The sequence below is a fragment of the Drosophila erecta genome, unplaced genomic scaffold (assembly GCF_003286155.1).
Source record: "Drosophila erecta strain 14021-0224.00,06,07 unplaced genomic scaffold, DereRS2 tig00000055-arrow-pilon, whole genome shotgun sequence".
NCBI lineage: Eukaryota > Metazoa > Arthropoda > Insecta > Diptera > Drosophilidae > Drosophila > Drosophila erecta.
In genome coordinates, this window is record NW_020825200.1 from 19,521,194 (window position 1) to 19,539,430 (window position 18,237).

At 47.3% G+C, this 18,237-nt stretch overlaps 4 protein-coding genes across 9 annotated transcripts; 3 read left to right on the top strand and 1 right to left on the bottom strand.

Moving 5' to 3' along the window:
- Positions 1–251: 251 nt before the first annotated feature.
- Positions 252–8,258, bottom strand: LOC6541809 (unconventional myosin-Va). 4 transcript variants are annotated; one of them, XM_001970583.3, is made up of 18 exons: positions 7,717–8,258; positions 6,515–7,328; positions 6,211–6,449; positions 5,634–6,122; positions 5,483–5,576; positions 5,192–5,418; positions 5,022–5,045; positions 4,416–4,529; positions 3,477–4,363; positions 2,890–3,416; positions 2,694–2,829; positions 2,458–2,555; positions 2,185–2,365; positions 1,616–2,128; positions 1,422–1,553; positions 837–1,365; positions 555–779; positions 252–499 (listed from the first exon to the last, which is right to left on the bottom strand). In XM_001970583.3, exons 1-18 carry the CDS (start codon positions 7,744–7,746, stop codon positions 356–358), a joined length of 5,403 nt encoding a protein of 1,800 aa, XP_001970619.1. In that variant the 5' UTR covers positions 7,747–8,258; the 3' UTR covers positions 252–355. The 4 variants fall into 4 exon arrangements, with proteins under 4 accessions (XP_001970619.1, XP_015014723.1, XP_015014724.1 ...); XM_015159237.2 differs by lacking the exon at positions 5,022–5,045 and having other exon boundaries at positions 7,717–8,070; XM_015159238.2 differs by lacking the exons at positions 252–499; positions 555–779; positions 837–1,365; ... (1 more) ...; positions 1,616–2,128; positions 2,458–2,555 and having other exon boundaries at positions 2,295–2,365; positions 7,717–8,253.
- LOC6543061 (DNA replication licensing factor MCM4) lies at positions 8,072–11,524 on the top strand. The gene is made up of 7 exons (XM_001970584.3): positions 8,072–8,518; positions 8,587–8,897; positions 8,960–9,888; positions 9,949–10,320; positions 10,382–10,748; positions 10,817–11,269; positions 11,329–11,524. Exons 1-7 carry the CDS (start codon positions 8,446–8,448, stop codon positions 11,422–11,424), a joined length of 2,601 nt encoding a protein of 866 aa, XP_001970620.1. The 5' UTR covers positions 8,072–8,445; the 3' UTR covers positions 11,425–11,524.
- A 269-nt stretch (positions 11,525–11,793) lies between these two features.
- Positions 11,794–14,427, top strand: LOC6543294 (mesoderm induction early response protein 1). Its single transcript, XM_001970585.3, has 3 exons — positions 11,794–12,748; positions 12,813–13,408; positions 13,477–14,427. The coding sequence occupies exons 1-3, from the start codon at positions 12,019–12,021 to the stop codon at positions 13,903–13,905; spliced, it is 1,755 nt and encodes a 584-aa protein (XP_001970621.1). The 5' UTR covers positions 11,794–12,018; the 3' UTR covers positions 13,906–14,427.
- Positions 14,428–14,828: 401 nt separating this feature from the next.
- On the top strand, positions 14,829–17,812 carry LOC6542198. 3 transcript variants are annotated; one of them, XM_026979083.1, is made up of 3 exons: positions 14,936–15,383; positions 15,552–16,472; positions 16,534–17,812. In XM_026979083.1, exons 2-3 carry the CDS (start codon positions 16,229–16,231, stop codon positions 17,361–17,363), a joined length of 1,074 nt encoding a protein of 357 aa, XP_026834884.1. In that variant the 5' UTR covers positions 14,936–15,383; positions 15,552–16,228; the 3' UTR covers positions 17,364–17,812. The 3 variants fall into 3 exon arrangements, with proteins under 3 accessions (XP_026834885.1, XP_026834884.1, XP_001970622.1); XM_026979084.1 differs by lacking the exon at positions 16,534–17,812 and having other exon boundaries at positions 14,829–15,428; positions 15,552–16,216; XM_001970586.3 differs by having other exon boundaries at positions 14,936–16,472.
- The last annotated feature ends 425 nt before the right edge of the window (positions 17,813–18,237 follow it).

Sequence of the window (18,237 nt, forward strand, 5' to 3'; positions counted from 1 at the left end):
CCAAGCATTTATTGCGTTTCACATATAAAGGTTGGTTCTTAACCTTCCATTACTTTTGCTACAAATAGTTCGTATAACAAAAAACAATACTTGGCATCTTGGGACGGTTACGCCATTAGATACTCGGAATGGATACTATTGGAATGGAGAAACAACGGATATTTAAGCTAAACAGGAACTACACAGATTTCGGCAAAACTGCTCTACTCATCGTTTCATTATCTAATAGATTTTCTAAATATAAGAACAAATTTCTAGAATCGTTATACTCGTATAATACACAAAAACTAAGCGGTGTCATGTCATCCAAAATGGCAAAGTTCTCGACCGGCAACAAGACGCAATCTTGCGACGTTTAAATCTTTGTAAGGAACTCATCAAGGTTTAGATGCGAAGGTAAATCAATATCCTCAAGCTTTATGTCGCTATACCTGAAGACAACTTTAAATGGCTGAATGAACTTCTGGTCGATGGTGAATTCGTCACTGTTGCTCTTTTGCTGTAAGACAAAATCGGTAAATTGAAAATGTATATTTCATAATTTTTACTCATACCATTTGTCGGGCGTTGAGTTCCTTGGTTAGTTTCTCCAGAAAAACGTTCGTTATTTCGCTCTCATAATCATCCAGTTTGTAGGACTTCATCACCTTGAGGACCTGTGCAGTGCTTAGAGAAGTACAGAGATCACAAATGGTGTGTACATCCTGCTCGCTCTTCCGGGATTGCAGCAACTGGGAGACTTGATTCAGAGGCGCCAATGGTGCCAGCACATCGTTAGACTAAAAAATCAAATGCAAGTTAGTTTGGAAACTATGTAATAAGCAGACTTGACCTACCATCTTTTTACTGCGAACCCAATCCTCAATGCAGCCGATATTGTAGCGGATTATCATGCCAGTCTCCCACATGCAAATATCGCCCCTAAGCATCAGACAATTCAGAGCTACAGCGCAAACAAAGTAAAGTAGTTGATGGAATATCTGCTCCGCATAGCAGTTGTCCAAGCCAAAGTGCTGAAATTGTTTGTAAAAGTGCTCCAGCTGCCCGATCAGTTGCTTCCAGGCCGGACCACCACCGTGCTCCGGCGATGAGGATGATCCAATCGACGTGGCCCGACTACGCATTCCGTGCGCCTGCCGTCCGCGCTGAATCTCATCGTTGTTGAGAATCGCTGGCACTATTTTTGGGTCCAACAGACCCTGAATCTGCATGATCAGCGCCTGGTATAGATTTACTATTAGATCAAGAATTACGCGACGGTACTCAAACAAATTAAAGTTCTTCAGCTGCTGCTGATTCTGCTTTTCAGTATTGAACTTGACGTACTCTTCCACATCGCCGTATTGCTTCATAAGATTCAGGAGCCTAAAAGTCGCGAAAATAAGTTAATTTATGAATTTCAAGAGCTTATGACCACTTACGTAATGGAATTGACGAGCCAAATAACACGATTCTCGATGGGATGCGGCGTACGGTGCATTTTCTTAATCTGAATAACGAACTTGCTTAGCAATTCGCGCACATCATCGTCGGCATTTGTCAGATCGGTGTATCTGTGATAAAAAAAAACCATAAAATTGGTAAAGGCAATTATCATACCATGTCCAGAACTCACCGAATACACATAAAGATAAGATATGCTGGGAAACCAGGTAAGAGACCGACCACTGTACGTGGAGTCAAGGCGCTCAACAAACGCTGCAAGATCTTGTCCAGATCGCTGCTGTGGAACTTCATCAGCCCTTGTGGATTCTGAGACTTTTGTTTCGTCACATTCGCGCCTACATCGGTGGACGTTCCGTTAGACTTGTTGCGGATCATCTCCTCCTCTAGCTTGTGCTCCAGCTGGCCACCATCCTGCCGATAAGCTTTAAGCTTGGCATTTGCCAGCTTGAGCTCCTCCTGAACGAGCAGAAACTGGGCTACAGCCTTCTGCAGCTCCCGCCGCAGATAGCGATCGTTCTGTCTCAGCGTGTCCACATTTGCATCCTCAAACTCGTCGATGCTCTCGAAGATCACCTTTTGCAGTTCATCCTTTTCATTGTTCAATCTCTCGATCTCCTGTGTCATCTCCACGAGTTTACTGTTGTGCTCCTCAGTGATGGCCTTGAGCTCAGACTCCAATTGACTGTAAATTAGGGATGAAAATAATGCACTTGGCATACAGTCGACAAGTCCACCCACCGATTAATTAGCTTCTGGGAATGGAAGGCTTCCATTAGTTCGTTGACGTCGTTGCCACGCATCTGTAGACTTTCCGGCTCGAGGGATCTCATGGACTGGCTCTGCTGCAGCAGGACTGCCTTTAATTGGATGCATTCCTCGCGGCGCCTACGGACCTCTTCCTGTAAGGCGGCATGCTGGGCTGCAATGGGAAAGGTTGGAAGGAGGAGGGGAAAAAAGGACGTATGTCAGTAGGGCAGATCCGTGGGTCTCACGGCGTGCGTGGGTGGTTACCATTGAGCTCGTTGATCTCAACACCGTGTTTAATGCTCGTTCGCAGCTGATCGTACTCACTGCGCAGTTTTTCGTTCTCTACCTCAAGCTCGGAGACGCTATGTGTGTGTTGATCAGTGTGCGGCAATAATACATAAATGTAGACAAATGGAGTTTTTTCAAGATTTAGTTGCGAAAGTGGAACATCGACCTTGGCGATCTCGTATCTATGTAGGATGGAGGCCCTAAATACTTACCGGAAGGAATCCTCGGTGGGCTTGTGCCGACTGGCCAACTTAATGTACTGCTCCTGCAAGTTCTTGTGCTTTTGCTTCTCCTCCTCGAGAATGGCTCGCAACTTCACCACCAAACTGGTAGAGTCATTGTACGAGTCTGAGCATAAACATTTAAGGATTACTTTACGCTCTAAAAAAAAATGTTCAATGCTCTTACAATTTTTGCTTAGCAAATCCGGTGGCCGATTGATATCCAGAGTGTTCTTGGCGGAGGCGTAACCCACATCGTCCTCGTTTTGGCTGGATGCGTTGCTGGCCTTGCGGCCGTGCAAGCTAAAGTTGCCAGCCGTTAATCGACTGAGCTCTTCCTTCAACATGTAGTTTTCGTTCTCGATCACCTCCTTGTCCTTAATGGCTCTTTGGTAGGCCTCGTTAAGCTCCCTGTTATCGATCTCGGCTAGCATTCGGTCCTCCTGGTTACGCTGGCTGACTTCTGCGTTCTTTGCCATATCGATTATCTCGTCTATCTGGCGGCGCAATTCCTCGTTCTCTTGGCGCCACGTCTGCTTCTGGCTCAGCCATTCCTCTTGAGCATGTCCGTTCTCCTCTAGCAACTGCATTTTTTCGTCCCGCTCCGCCTCCAACTGCTTGTTCAGTGCTTCGATCAGCTTATCCTTATCCTGGCAGGCGGCCTTGACATTTTTGAATTCTGCCTCCAGGGTCTTCTTCAACTCAAGTTTCATTCTACAAGATAAGCATGGTTAACACATGGGAACTATAACTAATTTAGCTTTAAATTCGTACTTCAATACGCTGATTTCGCTGGTCTTGTGCTTCAGATTGCTGTTGTCGCGGTTCAGCTCATCGATCCGCTGCTGCATAGATATAATCTTGTTTTCCAGCCCCATGTATTTATTTTCCATGTGCGAGATAGTCTTGGCCTCGGCCTTCATACGTTTAAACTTACGACGGGCCAGGAATCTCCGAATCGCGGCTTGACAGATGATGATGTTGCGCCGACGCTTTTGGTAAGCTCGTCGTGCCAAAGCACCGCGCACGAATCGCTGGATCTGAACCGCCCGGTAGTGATCCCGCATCGCGTGGAACTTTCTGCGTGCCAACATGCCACGGGCATAGGTCTGTATGCCGGAAATTGAGTGGCGCAGGCGTAAATAACGACGACGGCATAACCAACCGCGGGCGTACTTCGACAGGATCAATCCCGCCCGAGCCTCACGCATTTTCTGGACACGCTGGCGGGCAAGAAAGCCGCGCGCATGCCTCTGTATTCCATTTATCACTATCTGAACGCGCAGGAACTTGCGCCGGTAGATGAATCGCCGCACCACCGACTGCACAATGGTGATGTACTTCTTGCGCAGATTAGCCCGAACTTGTTCTAGGAAGGCCACTTGCCCGGCGCGAAAAAAAATCTGCGTGTTACCAAATCGGTACTTATCTTCGTCTTGGATCCACTTCATCACAATGTTGCGACACGACAACTTCATGTCGTTCTTGTCGAGCTTAGAGCGGTAAACCAACAGCTGGTACCGCATATAGAAGTCGGGATAAAGCCATCTCGAGGGGAATCCCGCTGCGGAGATGCGCACCGTTTCTAGCACACCACAGGCCCTTAACTGCTGAATGATCTTGGCCGTCTCCCATTTAAAGGCGACTTTGTCATCGTTGGGCTGCACGAAATAATATTATTATAAGATGCTTTTATTTTTACCTTATTCTTACCTTGATGCAGCGCACATAGTGCGGTGTTGTAGCATGTAACGTAGATATCAGCGAGGCCAGACTCTCCTGGAACTGTGATCCCACTGTTTTCCTATGCTGCTTGGATGGCACCACCTTATAACAAGTAAAAGGCGATATTAGTGGATCGCTTGGGGAAATGGACAAGCACAGTCAAAATGAAGAAAATTAACACAAGACCTTTTTAAAAGTTTCAAACTAGTAAAAATGTAAAATTATGAAAAAACTTATTTTCATTAACCCAATTTCTTTAATATGATACGTTCCCGTGTCATATTTTTATTTTCTGAAGAGGTGTTATATTTAGCACATCCTAATGAATTAATTTATTTGATTATTTGGAAATTGCATAGGGTAGGCTTATTATTTTGGATATCTTTGCTGGAAGAACTTTTTGACCCTTTCTAATCAGCATTACTCGGACATTTAGTCATGTCCTTCTGCTTTTTTTTTAAGGCCGAACTTAGTGAATATCTCCAATTATATTAGATACAATTATTTCAAAATTAAATGAAATGGTTAAAATGTTTGTAGTTATTTGTTTAGGGTTAGTCAATTGCAGTTAATTTAAATAGGTTGGTAACTAACTCTTCGACGTGTGTCATTCCCTTGCTGTTGGGCAATCCGAGGGAGTTGGCGGTGAGTGAACGACAAGCGTATGGAAAATACAAATAGCAATAAGACAACGATTACAAATGGACAAAATTGGAAAGCAACTCGATTTGTTGGGTCCATAAAGAAGCTGGGCGATCACAAACCTGTTTGCGTCCAGCACTGATCACGACGCGACCGCCTAAGGTGGAGGATTTAGCGGGATCCACGCCTAAAGTGTCAATTTCCTCAAGGGTCATCACCTGCTTGACCAGAGACATGTTGGACTCGCTTAGCACTTGAGTCAACTCCTTGGAGACTGTGTCACGATTCTTTTCCAAGAATCCGTTCACGTCATACTCGACCGTATCCGAGAAATGTTTGATAAAAAAGCCTAAAAAATAGAAATGACAAATTTTCATTGAAATAATAATGCATAGACTCGGAAAACCACTTACTGGTTGAGCCGAAGCGTGGCTTCTCGAAATGCGGAAATTTGCTGCACTTTCCGATGAGCTTGCCAGCCCAGCTCTCGTCCGAACCCTTCGGCATCTGTAGATATACCCGGTTTAAGAATAATATTAAAGTATTATATCAAATGACTCTTACTCGACACTCCTCGTCGAGCAGGTCCAGCACTCCCAGTCGAGATTCAATTAGATCAATACACGGTTGATTGTCGTAAAAGTCAATCATCGTCCAGGTGATTCCTTCCTTAAGGTACTCCTCCTGCTCCAGCTTGAAGACATGCTGGTTGAACTGCTGCTGCAGCTTTTCGTTCGCATAGTTTATGCAAAATTGTTCAAAGGAGTTCACCTCAAACGTTTCGAAGCCGTAGATATCGAGGACGCCAATGAAGCTGCACTGCTTGCTACCGTTGTGGAGGCTCTTGTTCAGCACACCGACTATATACTGAAACAGTTTCGCATAGATGTGTTTGGCCAGAGCGTCACGAGCCGCCTGAGCCGCCTCAATGCTATTCGGTATCAGCACATATTCATTGACCGACTCTATCTTACGCATCAAAAGCCACCGGCGCAGATCCTCAGCGCTCACCCGCAGTAGATCGCCGGTGATCTGCAGGTGGATGTCGTTATGCTACGAGGTGGATGATATTAATATATATATACGTATAATATTTAAGATTGTGTGATTTTGTGATTATGTATTGTGAATGTGAGCTTACAAATATATCGCAGGAGTCAGTGTCTTCCTCTTCGCTACCCTCGTTAAACTTCTTGGAAACCTGAATGTTTCCTAAATGGAGTATTCCTGCCAGGATCTTCACGATATCAGCGATCTGCTGAATGGAGAAGCCAAGAACGGTCATCGCCTGCACTGTTTCGTTAAACTGCTCCACATCCGAAACTCGTTCAATTTCAGGAGCGCCGCCCATGTTCAGAAACTGGAACTTGTCCTGGTGATCTGCAAGAGAATGGGAATATTTCTTAATTAGCGAAGCTGAAATAAGAGGGGACTTGCAGACTTACCCAGCACCAGTTCCGGGTACTTCGATCGCGCCGCGCACAGCTGATAGAATATGTGATAGTTGCGCTCTCCCTGCGCCTGGTACACTACCCGGGACTTCTCCAGTAGGTAGGTATGCATAGTGGCTCCCTGCAGGTACATCACACCCATCTGGTTCCGGAACAGCAGCTTGGTGAACTTTCCGAAGCGGGAACTGTTGTCATTCCGAGTCGTCTTGGCATTGCCAAAAGCTTCCATGATCGGCGAAGATGCCAGCACCTTGCGCTCGACCTGGGTCTCCGACTCGGAACCTCCGACAGCCGCAAAATACCTCATCGCGTATTTGGCTGACACCGTCTTACCCGCACCCGACTCCCCGCTGACGATAATGCTTAGGTTGCAGTTCTCACGCTCCAGTTTCGTGTACGCCTCCTCCGCCAGGGCAAAGATGTGCGGCTCCAGATCGCCCATAGCATGTCCCCGATACGCACGGATGATGCTGGGCCCGTAAAGGGGCATCTCCGCGTATGGGTTGATGGCCACCAGAATGATGCCGCAGTAGGTGTAGATAATCTGGCGCTCGCAGAAGCGGACGCGCAGATTGTGCAACACCCCCGGCTCATGCAGGTAGGACAAGGTGGTCAAGTCGTTCTGACCCACCAGAATGGCCGGATTGCGCAGTGGAGGCAGATCGCTGCCATCGGCCTTTAGCTTGACCTCCTTCAGTCTGCCAGACTCCGTGCATATCTTCAAGAACCCGGCGCCCTTGCGGTAGCTCTCCTCCAAGGTGGCGCTCTCCCACACCAGCTCCGCATGGGGCACCCAGATCTTGGCGCCCTGAAAAAGAAGTGAGCCTAATTAACAAGTGTCATGACTGGGAGTTAAGCCCAATCCCCATCAGAGACGTCACCCGGTCTGGTCTCTTATCAATCGAGCTTATCGAACAACTCATTCCCCTGCCGATTAGACACCCGCGAATATTGTACGTATATGAATCATTTTTAAAAGATTTTGGGTGCTGCGATGCAGTCATCAATGGCTAATAACCTGCCATGGAAACAAATCAGGGCCAAGAACTAGCAAATGGCCCGCACACTCACACAGTTCGGACGGGGAAATCACGTTATGGGTGCGATTTTATATTGGCACCATTTGCAGACGACACCGACACCGCCGCAATCTGCCACGATGCACTTGTAGGGCATCAATATATACTGTGAAATACCTGCGCGTATAGCATCTCCTCGCTTGACATGGTTCCACTGGCTCCTCCTCCAGCTCCGCTTCCGCTTCCACCTCCTTATTTCTCTACTCTCCTTCTTCCTACTCTGCGTGAGAGTTAGTTGGGTGCATAAATCCCGTTAGGTTTATTTTCCGTACTATTTTTTTTTTCAGGCCCTGAAAGCCCCTTTAAATAACCATTTTCGTGGTCTTATTTTTTGGTTTATTTAAATTTACTGTCCCAAAGTACTTAAAATTAACTGCAGAAATTTATAAAAACATTGATAATTTTCGGATCACAACGCCAAAGTGTGAAAAAAACAAACAAACTTCCGTCCCTGTCACCGACTGACTGACTTATGTTTTGTTGTTGGCAAAAGGGCAGGGTTGCCAAAGGGCGTGCAGTTTGGGACAGAAAACCAAAAAGAAATGCGTGGTTAGATCCACGGACTAAGATTGAATTAAATAAAATACCTTGAGAAAAGATTTCGTAAATGTACAGTAACTATATTTTTTATTGAAAATCCCAAAAACCCCTAAAAGCATTTGGCGCGCAATGCCCTGCAGCACGATTTTCAGCACTGCTTGACTAACTAGACGGTATTTTTCAACACTGCAGCTGGCATTTCCCGCCAATTTTTAGCTGGTCTGCCGCACCACTTCGTCAGAATTTCAGTCACAACAGCTACAGTTTTTGCCCAAGACGGATTAAATAAATATCTTCTCTAAGGAAATGTCAAGCCCCGCTCGTTCGCCCAGTGTTGGAGCTGCGACGCCCAAGCAAGGCGCCCGCACACCCACTAGAGGTTAGTATCCGCCTGGGACAGAAAGTCTGTTCTGTTTGTAAAGCAAGCGTCTCTTTGCTTGCTTACAGGCATTGCATCGCAAGATGTGGAGACACCAATGCGCATGGGTCCCGGGAGGGCTGTCCGGCCCTCGGACAACATCAGTTTGCCGCCCACCTCGCCGGGAAACGTCAGCTTGCCAGCCACCAGTCCGGCTCGAGGATTGGGTGCGAACATGAGCGAGATCGATCTGAGTTCGCCACTGAACTATGGCACTCCCAGCTCGATGGGTTCCATTCGCACCCCTCGTTCCGGAATTAGAGGCACTCCGCTTCGGGCTCGACCCGATATAAGAACAGACAAGCGCATCCGCCAGGTGGCCATTGGAGGGGGCTCAGGGGTAAGTGTAGCAAGCATGCAACTTATTTTAAAAACCTCAACTCACTTGCGCCCCTTTTACAGCTGGAACCCATTCCTGAGAAGGGCTCTGAAACCACTGATCCCGTCTCAGAATCCTCGCAAGCACCTCAGCTCGTCGTCTGGGGAACCAATGTGGTTGTCAGCCAGTGCAAATCCAAGTTCAAGTCGTTTATAATGCGCTTTATTGACCCAAGTGCCGAGCAGGACGAAATCTCGGAGAATATCGATGTTAACCAGCCGCTATATCTCCAGAAACTGGAAGAGATTCACACATTGGAGGAGCCCTATCTGAATCTCAACTGTGCCCATCTCAAGACCTTTGATCAGGACTTGTACCGCCAGTTGATCTGCTATCCGCAAGAGGTTATTCCTGGTTTTGATATGGCTATAAACGAGATGTTCTTTGAGAGATATCCAGCTGCACTTCTGGAACACCAGATTCAGGTGCGCCCCTTCAACGCTGATAAGACGCGTAATATGCGATCCCTAAATCCCGAGGATATGGACCAGTTGATCAGCATTAGTGGCATGGTCATTCGCTCGTCGAACGTCATTCCTGAGATGCGCGAAGCTTTTTTCAGCTGCAACATCTGTTCCTTCAGTACAACCGTCGAGGTGGACCGCGGTCGCATTAACCAGCCAACGCTCTGCACCAACTGCAACACGAACCACTGCTTCCGTTTAATCCACAATCGGTCGGAGTTTACAGATAAGCAACTTGTTAAACTCCAGGAGTCCCCAGATGACATGGCGGCTGGACAGACTCCGCATAATGTGCTTTTGTATGCTCACAATGATCTAGTGGACAAGGTGCAGCCGGGTGATCGCGTTACGGTCACAGGCATCTACCGGGCGACGCCACTGAAGACTGGAGGCCTCAGTTCGTCGGTAAAAAGCGTTTACAAGACGCACGTTGATGTGGTTCACTTCAGAAAGGTAGACAACAAGCGACTGTACGAGGAAGAGGAGGGGTAAGTCTAACATTCTATTACTAATTAGAATAAAATTTGCTAATTTTAAATACCTACCAGCAAGGATCACATCTTCCCTCCAGAGCGCGTTGAGCTGCTACAATTGTTGGCCAAAAAACCGGACATCTATGACCGCCTGGCCAGGGCCATTGCGCCATCTATTTACGAGAACGACGACATTAAGAAAGGCATCTTACTCCAGCTCTTTGGTGGCACTAAGAAGAAACATGCAACTCTCGGCCGTCAGAACTTCAGATCTGAAATTCACCTGCTGTTGTGCGGTGATCCAGGTACTTCCAAGTCGCAGATGCTGCAGTACGTCTACAACCTCGTGCCAAGATCTCAGTATACCTCGGGTCGCGGTTCGTCGGCTGTCGGTTTGACTGCCTATGTGACCAAAGATCCGGAGACTCGCCAGCTGGTTCTGCAAACGTAAATCTATAAACTTGATATCACATTTGAATTTAGGTTGTATATTATGGTATGTTTTCAGAGGTGCACTGGTTTTGGCCGATAATGGAGTATGCTGCATTGACGAGTTTGACAAAATGAACGACTCGACACGCAGTGTGCTCCACGAGGTGATGGAGCAGCAGACCTTGAGTATTGCCAAGGCGGGCATCATCTGTCAGCTAAACGCCAGGACCTCGATTCTTGCTGCCGCCAATCCCGCCGAGTCTCAGTGGAATAAGCGCAAGAATATCATTGATAATGTCCAGCTTCCGCACACCCTGCTGTCCCGCTTCGACCTAATCTTTCTGGTTCTGGATCCCCAGGATGAGATCTTTGATAAGCGACTTGCCAGCCATTTGGTATCTTTGTACTACGTGACCCGTCATGAGGAGGAGGATACCATGTTTGTAAGTAGCTTTTATCAATTCTAGTAAGTTTCCGGAATATCTCTGTAACATATTTAAAAAAATTTTAGGACATGAGCGTCCTGCGCGACTACATCGCCTATGCCCGAGAGCATCTGTCGCCTACGTTGTCGGATGAAGCGCAACAACGACTCATTCAGGCCTACGTGGACATGCGAAAGGTGGGCGCCGGTCGTGGTCAGATCTCTGCTTACCCGCGCCAGCTGGAGAGCCTTATTCGACTGTCGGAGGCGCACGCCAAGGTTCGGCTCAGCAACGAGGTGGAATTACTGGACGTGGAGGAGGCTTGGCGGCTTCATCGCGAGGCTCTCAAGCAGTCGGCCACGGATCCCTTATCCGGCAAAATCGATGTTGGCATTCTCACCACCGGTTTATCAACAGCCGCTCGTAAAAAGCGCGCCGATCTGGTGGCAGCCATCAAGGAAAACTTGAAAAAGAAGGGCAAAGTTCTTACTGTTCCCTATCAGAAACTGTTTAATGATATTAAGGAAGGATCCCAAATTGTTAGTGCTAACACATATTCATTAATAACCAAATTTCTATTAAACGATCTTTATTTCAGATGATCACACGCGAGCAATTCGAAGATGCCCTTAAAGAGGTGCAAGATGAAGGCGCAATTGTTGTCATGGGAAAGAATACCATTCGCATTTGTTAATTTTATTGTATTTATCTCATTTAAAACCAACAGCAAATACATTCATTCCTATTTTTAAACGCATCTTAAAAAATGTTCAATAAAAAATGTTCCAAATATTCATTTCTGTTTTTAAACCATTTTCCAACAATCTAGCATTCAAAACAAAAGTGTGAATGTATTTGTTACGATTTTGTTAGTTCCTACGTTTTAAAACCATTTAATTGGTTATTTATATAATATATATATAAATTATAAATTTATATTTGCATATAATTCCTTTACTTTTCTGCTGTAAAATACATATGTATATTGGCGTAAAAAAGTTTTTAGCTACCTGATATGTAAGAATAATTTATTTTTATTTAAAAAGAACATTTATAAACAAATTTTACAAATGCTGAACAACTAAATCTTCAAATTCGAGTAATTAATTAACTATCGCTGTAGGTAATGCAGCATTTCTTCACTTTAAACAAAAACGAAATTACAAAATTTTAGAATGCCCTAACTAATAAAGGAATACCCCAAGTAGTGCCGTTTTTTAGCGCATTTGCGCAGGCGAAGTGCAGATATTTTGGCGCTCTAGCCGCTGCCACACTGTGTGTACGGAAAATGATGGAGTTCGGGAAATCGTCGGAGCACTCCCAGCACAGCGCCTCCGAGGCGTCGGCGGACTCCGGCAGTCTGGCCAACAGCGACCTGGCCGTCACGCCCACCAAGCGGGAGCGCCGTAAGTCGCCGGCCACAAGTTCGGACAACACCAGCACCAGTGTCCAACCGCCCATGTCGCCGTCCTCCTCGGTGGCGGACACCACCTTTGAGCCCACCATCGACATGATGGTCAACGACTTTGACGACGAGGCCACGCTGAACGAGGAGGAGGCTCTGGCGGACATGGAGGCGCACAGCGCCGAGGACGAGATCGCCACGCTGCGCGAGGAAAGCGAGATGCCCATCGAGGAGCTGCTGGCCAAATATGGCGGCACAGCGGCTTCCCCTGCTGTGAGTAGCTCGAACCGTTCCGGCAGCAGTTCACGACGAGCACGTAGAGCCACTAAGCGCCAGTATCAGGAACTGGACACGGAGATGGCTCACACGTCGACCTCCACTTCGAGCAGCGCATCACAACTGGAAAAACACGACAGCATAGACCAGGATGAATCCAAGGAGGTGTCGGATAAGCTAGCATCACTCCCGGAATCAGGAGAAGTTTCGTCCATGGACAGGGAGTCGCCAAAGTATGAGGGGATCAAGAAGCAGCATCGCTCGCATTTGCTGGACCTGTATCCAGATGAATCCTTTGTCGATCTGGCGCCCACATGTGCAGAGGAGACGGAAAGATGTACGTTTAAAACTAAAACGTGACTGAATCTAATTAACACTCCAATTATGTAACCCTTTTATAGTCACTCCACTGCAAACGCTGTTCGATGAAGTGGAGGCCGAGGAGGAGGAGGAAAGCGAATCCGAGTTGGACGATGCCCGTAAGATAATAATGGTGGGCCACGACTATCAGGCTGAGATTCCGGAGGGGCTCTCGCAATATGGCGACATATTGCCATATGAGAACGAGGATCAGTTGATCTGGGAGCCCAGCCAAGTCAGCGAGCGCGAGGTGGAGGAATATCTGGCCAAGATTCAAGAAACCAGACCCATAGTTCCGCCGGAGGATGGGGCAGAGACTGGGGCGGGTGAAGAAGGTGCTGCTACAGGTGTTACTGCTGAACCGCCGGCTCCTACTACAGCTCCAGCCACGCCTCCAAGGGCTCCACCTGCGTCAAGTGCCGCTGGCGATCAGGAGCTGGTGGTAAAGGACAACGAGCAGGCGCTCCATCTGCTAGTCCAGTGCGGCTACGACTTCAAAGAAGCCTTACGACGCAAGCGCATGAACGTCCTGCCCCTCACTGATACTATGAGCAGCTGGTCCGAGGACGAGTGTTTAAAGTTCGAGGAGGGCATTCAGCGGTTCGGCAAGGACTTCTATCAGATACGTCAAAATCAGGTAAAGGAGCGTCCATTGCCTGCGGATCGCCCTAGCAAGTAATCTATGGGCTCGTTGGGCTCTTTCAGGTGCGCACTAGAACCATGCGCGAGCTGGTCCATTTCTACTATCTGTGGAAGAAGAGTGAGCGCCGGGATCAGAGCTTAGCTTTAAACGACACCATTGATCACATGGACGTCTTCATCAACGAGGCGTGTGCTAGCAACGGAAGTGGTAATGGAAATGGTGCTGGGATCGTATCAGGAATCGCTAACAGCAATGGTAGCTGCTCACCGCATAGCAGCAATGGTCACAGCAATGGGGATTTGTCTGTCCTGGAAAAGGATACCGTCGCCAGTCCAAGAAAGCCCGCCAATAAGAGCTATTCTATTATGACCGGGAGTCAGGCTGCAGGTAATCCAACCGGGGGAAACCGAAAGCGGTGTACGTCCGCATCTGTGCCCCTGGAAGATGAGGACAACAACATCGAGGAAGAACCGAGTCTGTCCGCTGTTTAAGCGACACCTCCATCACCATCATCATTATCATAACCGAGCGCAGGCGCTTTCGATTCGGTTGGGCCAAGCAAAGTATTAGCAGGGCGCTTCATTACCTTTACCACTCACTATAAATATGCATACTGTACGTGTAGTATATACCTTATGTCTAATCATATATATTCCAGATTCTTAAATCGACATCTCTCATACACCGTAAAGAATTTCTCTATTGTTAAGTGTGCGATTCGTCTATTTGTTACATGTGCGTGTGAATTTCGGAACCAAGTACTTACCGCTTATATATACAATATATTTTCGCTCAATCCTTGAGTTTCGTTGAATGTCAATAAATGTAATATGTATGTATATCTGTAAAGTCAGTTCTCGATCGTGTTTTCTCAAGATTTGACATAGCTTTTTAAACGGCAATAATTTTCACGAATTCTACAATTTTTAATTTACGACAAAGTGAAAAGTTAATGAACGAACAGAACGGATTCTGAGCATGATAGGCAAAGGTAAGATACGCTACAAATCGCTAAAAAGTGTGGCCTATAGGAAAGTTTGGGGACAAATTTTTTAAAATATATAGGTATGTACATACATACCAATATACTGATACCAATACTTTTTATATGCACTTTTTTTTTAAATTTAAATAACGTCAAAACAAAGGCAAAAGAAATATGCGTCATATTAATATTAGATTAAGCCTAGTCTTCTTTTCCATGAATACCATTATCTATACAGGAAACAATATTTTAACGACATATAGCCAAAACATACATAATTATATAATTACCCCTTATTTCATGACAAAAAAAGGCCTAAAAAAAACCTAAAAAGCTCTACATTAGTCTAATAATATCGCTATTTACAAGACAAGCTGAAGGATTTTACATCATCATCTCAACGAAAGATGAATTACATATGTACATATGTAGCCGAATCAAACTCCGTATTCCTTAAAAGTTAACCGGATCGGAAACAAAGAACCGGTCCGTATACATATACATACCTCGTACACATAGATACATACATAGGTGTGCCTGTATCTTTTCCCCCGTTTTCTTTGCAAGACGTTCTTGAAAATGGCCAATTACGGTGTTGGATTCCCATTTATTGGCCTGCTGTCCGTCCACGTATGTGCATATGTATGTACATACATTCGAATGTGTTTGTATATTTTTCGCATTGTGGGTTGGAAGACGAGTATAAATTGCGGCGAGGATCAAATGTCAGGCTGAAACCCAACCGCAAAGCTACAGAAGATCTGATAAATAACCCCGGTCGCCACTTGTCGTGTCTGCTTCACTTGCATTTTCGCAGTCCCAAGAAGAGGAGACTCAACCCGAAACGTGCAAGCATATATGTATGCATGTATATACATACATATTTACGCATGTACACACATACAGACAACGGATACAGTCTTCGGTTCCAGGCTCACGATCGTTCCAGCTGGAGCTTTTGTTCCCACACACCCTCGTCTCTATGTATGTACGCTGTGACGGTGGCTCCACTGGCGTGGCGTGAATTTTGTACGTTCACTCCAGCTCCATTTCCAAGCGGCCCAGCCAGCCGACCGTAGTAAAATCCAGTTTTGATAAAAATAAACAAAGTACCCTACACCGCTCTCTATACGCTACACTATGAATTTTCAGTGTTCGCGGCCGGGTCACCTGGAAAAGGATCTCCTATTCGCGGAACGAGGGGGAGGGGCATAGAGCTCTCTGGAAAGACCTTCCCGCCAGAGCGTGACATGTCCGCTCAAGTCGCTGTACGGCTGGAATGCTATTGCAATAGCAGCTTTTCGGTGCAGAGCATATTGGATTCGTTACGGTGGGCCCACAACGGCGAAGTTAACAACCGTAAAAAGCGCAAATACGACACAGAGTTGCGGCCAGCGCAGCGGAAGCTTAACATCCGGATAATATTGTCAGTTGTTGCTCTGCCGCCTCGCCTGCGCCTTCTTCTTCTCCTGCGCCTTCTTCTTCTTCCTGCTTCTTCTTCCTCTTCTTGGTCTTCAGTTCGTGGCAAAGCCTGTTGCTCAAGCGTCTCTCCTCCTTCCCGATCCCGCTGCTCCGCCTTCGCCATCGCCTTTGCCGTCGCAACCAGCTCCGTCCGCTCTTTCCACGATTCTCTCTCAGCACCGCCAAAAGGCACGTAAACTGGTTGTTGCTGGCTGGGCCGTACACTTTGTGGTGCCCGTATTTTTCGTATTTTCAGTGCTGGCTGAACGCTTGAGCTGCGCGAGTCGCTTGCCGGGAAACTCGGAATCGGAACTGGATCTGGCTAACTAGCTATCTGGCTATCGGAAATTGGCCACACGGATCTGGACATGGAGATGGCCTACAATGCGTCATCGTCGGCGGCCTCCGTTGGCTCTGCCTCTGCCGCCGCCTCTGCCTCCGCCTCCTTCGCCTTCACCAATACTGCCAAGCTACCCATCGAAACGGTGAAGCGCCTGATTGCCGCCGTTTCACGACGTCCGATGTTGTGGCTGCGCAACAATGCCAATGGCCAGAAGCGCAGCGACATCACGCCCGTTTGGTTCGAGGTGGGTCAGGATGTGAATCTGCCAGGTAAGTGTATGCCTGACTATTGCTTCTCTGCGCTCCCCGCTAAAATGATTCCCCTCCACAGCCGACATCTGCCGCATTAAGTGGGGCCACCTGAGGGACAACTTTCGCAAGGTGTACATCCGCAATAACCTGTCTAATGAGACGCCCTCGTCGTGGCGCTTCTACAACGACATGCGGTTCATGGAGCCCGCCGTTCACGAGAATATCATGCGTCAGACGCGGAGCAGCAGCAAGAAGCACCCACCGGGACACTGGACGGAGAACAATAATGTGCTGGGGCCGGACAAGTATGACTCAATGCCCATTGTAGCCACGGAGCCTATCTGCGAGCTCAGCCACAGCTATGACTCGGAGCTACACCAGCCCAGCTTCTCGGACATCAGCTCGTTCTTCGAGGATCGCGAATGCCAGCCGCCGGAGAATAAGAGGTTTAAGTCGGAGCCCAGTCAGAGGGAGGAGGACGAGGAGGATGATGATGACTTCGACGAGGATGCCGCCTCGGAGAACTTGGAGGAGGAACGAGGCAATCGTGCCGATGCTGCCAGTTCCGGTGTATTCACCATAGAAGTACTGGATGACGACGACGAAATGGAGCAGGCGGTGACCAAAGCCAAGGCGAACAACACCAGCCACGGATCCAGCCTGAAGAGCGAGCAGGAGGCCAAGGTGTTCTCCAACTCACAGTCACCCTCGGCCGATCTGCCCTTCAAGTACATCAGCACGGATGCGGCCACGAATACGGACCCCTCGGGGGGAGACCTCCAGGACGAGGCGGATCGCATGTTCCTGCTCAGTCTGATGCCCTTCTTGCAGAGATTGGACAGCCGTCGGCGTCTGCGCGTGCGCCAGAAATTGCAGAACGTGCTCATCGAGGAGCTGGAGTTCGGCTGAAGACGCGAATGCCCGGGGGGATGTGGGGAGAAGTACTTTATAAGCCTAGCTTACAGTATTATAAGAACGCGACTGACTAACTCTGTGAATCTGCCTACATACGTAGCATGTAATCAGTATTCCGGCCTGCTTTCCTTCGTACCAGCACACTTCAATACATACCATATTGCATTACAATACATATAAACACTTCAAATAGTCGATCACGCCAGCATGATTACTTGTTTCTTCCTCAGGATAACCGCTCACTTTTACCTGTATCTGCGTTCCGGTGCACCTGCGTCTTTTACCTGCGCACGCCGCCCGCAGTTCGAGTTCCCAATTATCCACGGCCACGGCTGTTGCAATTGCATTTTTCCAGCCACTGGCGGCTCGAAATTTCTGTCAGTGCAAAACAAGTTCCTTAAGGGTGGTGCTCGCGGCAACAGCAACAACAAGCACTCCGCAGTGCAAAAACAACAACAACCACAAGGTGATTCCATCCGCATTTTCGCGCCACATGCGCCGTTAATGCTAATGTTCCGTGCTCTCGCTCGCTCATTCCCGCTCACCAATCTCAATTGGGAGTAGGGAATTCCCTATTGGTATGCGGTGTTTTTCGCTTGAAAATTTCTCCATGTTTTGAAAATGAATTAAGGGCTTTCGTTGATATTGCTTAATAGTTTTGCCATTTGTTCAATACGTTCCAATTGGAAGTGGGATTTCATTTCTAATACTTTCGCTAAAAGCATGCTTATCTTCTATATACATACATATAAAGGGTTTGAAATTCAGACAGTAAATTAAATTCTTAATTATTTATTCATTTAACTAAAAGAGCTTAATGCTGTTTTATATTTGTCTCTTCGGAAGTCACCAAGCCAGTGTTCATTTA

Coding starts and splice junctions, on each gene's coding strand:
- LOC6541809 (XM_001970583.3), bottom strand. CDS start 7,746: ATGTCAAGCGAGGAGATGCTATACGCGCAG. Junction 1,366..1,421: donor TGGCTCGTCAATTCCATTAC/GTAAGTGGTCAT, acceptor CGCGACTTTTAG/GCTCCTGAATCTTATGAAGC. Junction 500..554: donor AACTCAACGCCCGACAAATG/GTATGAGTAAAA, acceptor TTTGTCTTACAG/CAAAAGAGCAACAGTGACGA.
- LOC6543061 (XM_001970584.3), top strand. CDS start 8,446: ATGTCAAGCCCCGCTCGTTCGCCCAGTGTTGGAGCTGCGACGCCCAAG. Junction 10,749..10,816: donor AGGAGGAGGATACCATGTTT/GTAAGTAGCTTT, acceptor AAAAAATTTTAG/GACATGAGCGTCCTGCGCGA. Junction 11,270..11,328: donor TTAAGGAAGGATCCCAAATT/GTTAGTGCTAAC, acceptor TCTTTATTTCAG/ATGATCACACGCGAGCAATT.
- LOC6543294 (XM_001970585.3), top strand. CDS start 12,019: ATGATGGAGTTCGGGAAATCGTCGGAGCACTCCCAGCACAGCGCCTCC. Junction 12,749..12,812: donor TGCAGAGGAGACGGAAAGAT/GTACGTTTAAAA, acceptor ACCCTTTTATAG/TCACTCCACTGCAAACGCTG. Junction 13,409..13,476: donor ATCAGATACGTCAAAATCAG/GTAAAGGAGCGT, acceptor GGGCTCTTTCAG/GTGCGCACTAGAACCATGCG.
- LOC6542198 (XM_001970586.3), top strand. CDS start 16,229: ATGGAGATGGCCTACAATGCGTCATCGTCGGCGGCCTCCGTTGGCTCT. Junction 16,473..16,533: donor TCAGGATGTGAATCTGCCAG/GTAAGTGTATGC, acceptor TCCCCTCCACAG/CCGACATCTGCCGCATTAAG.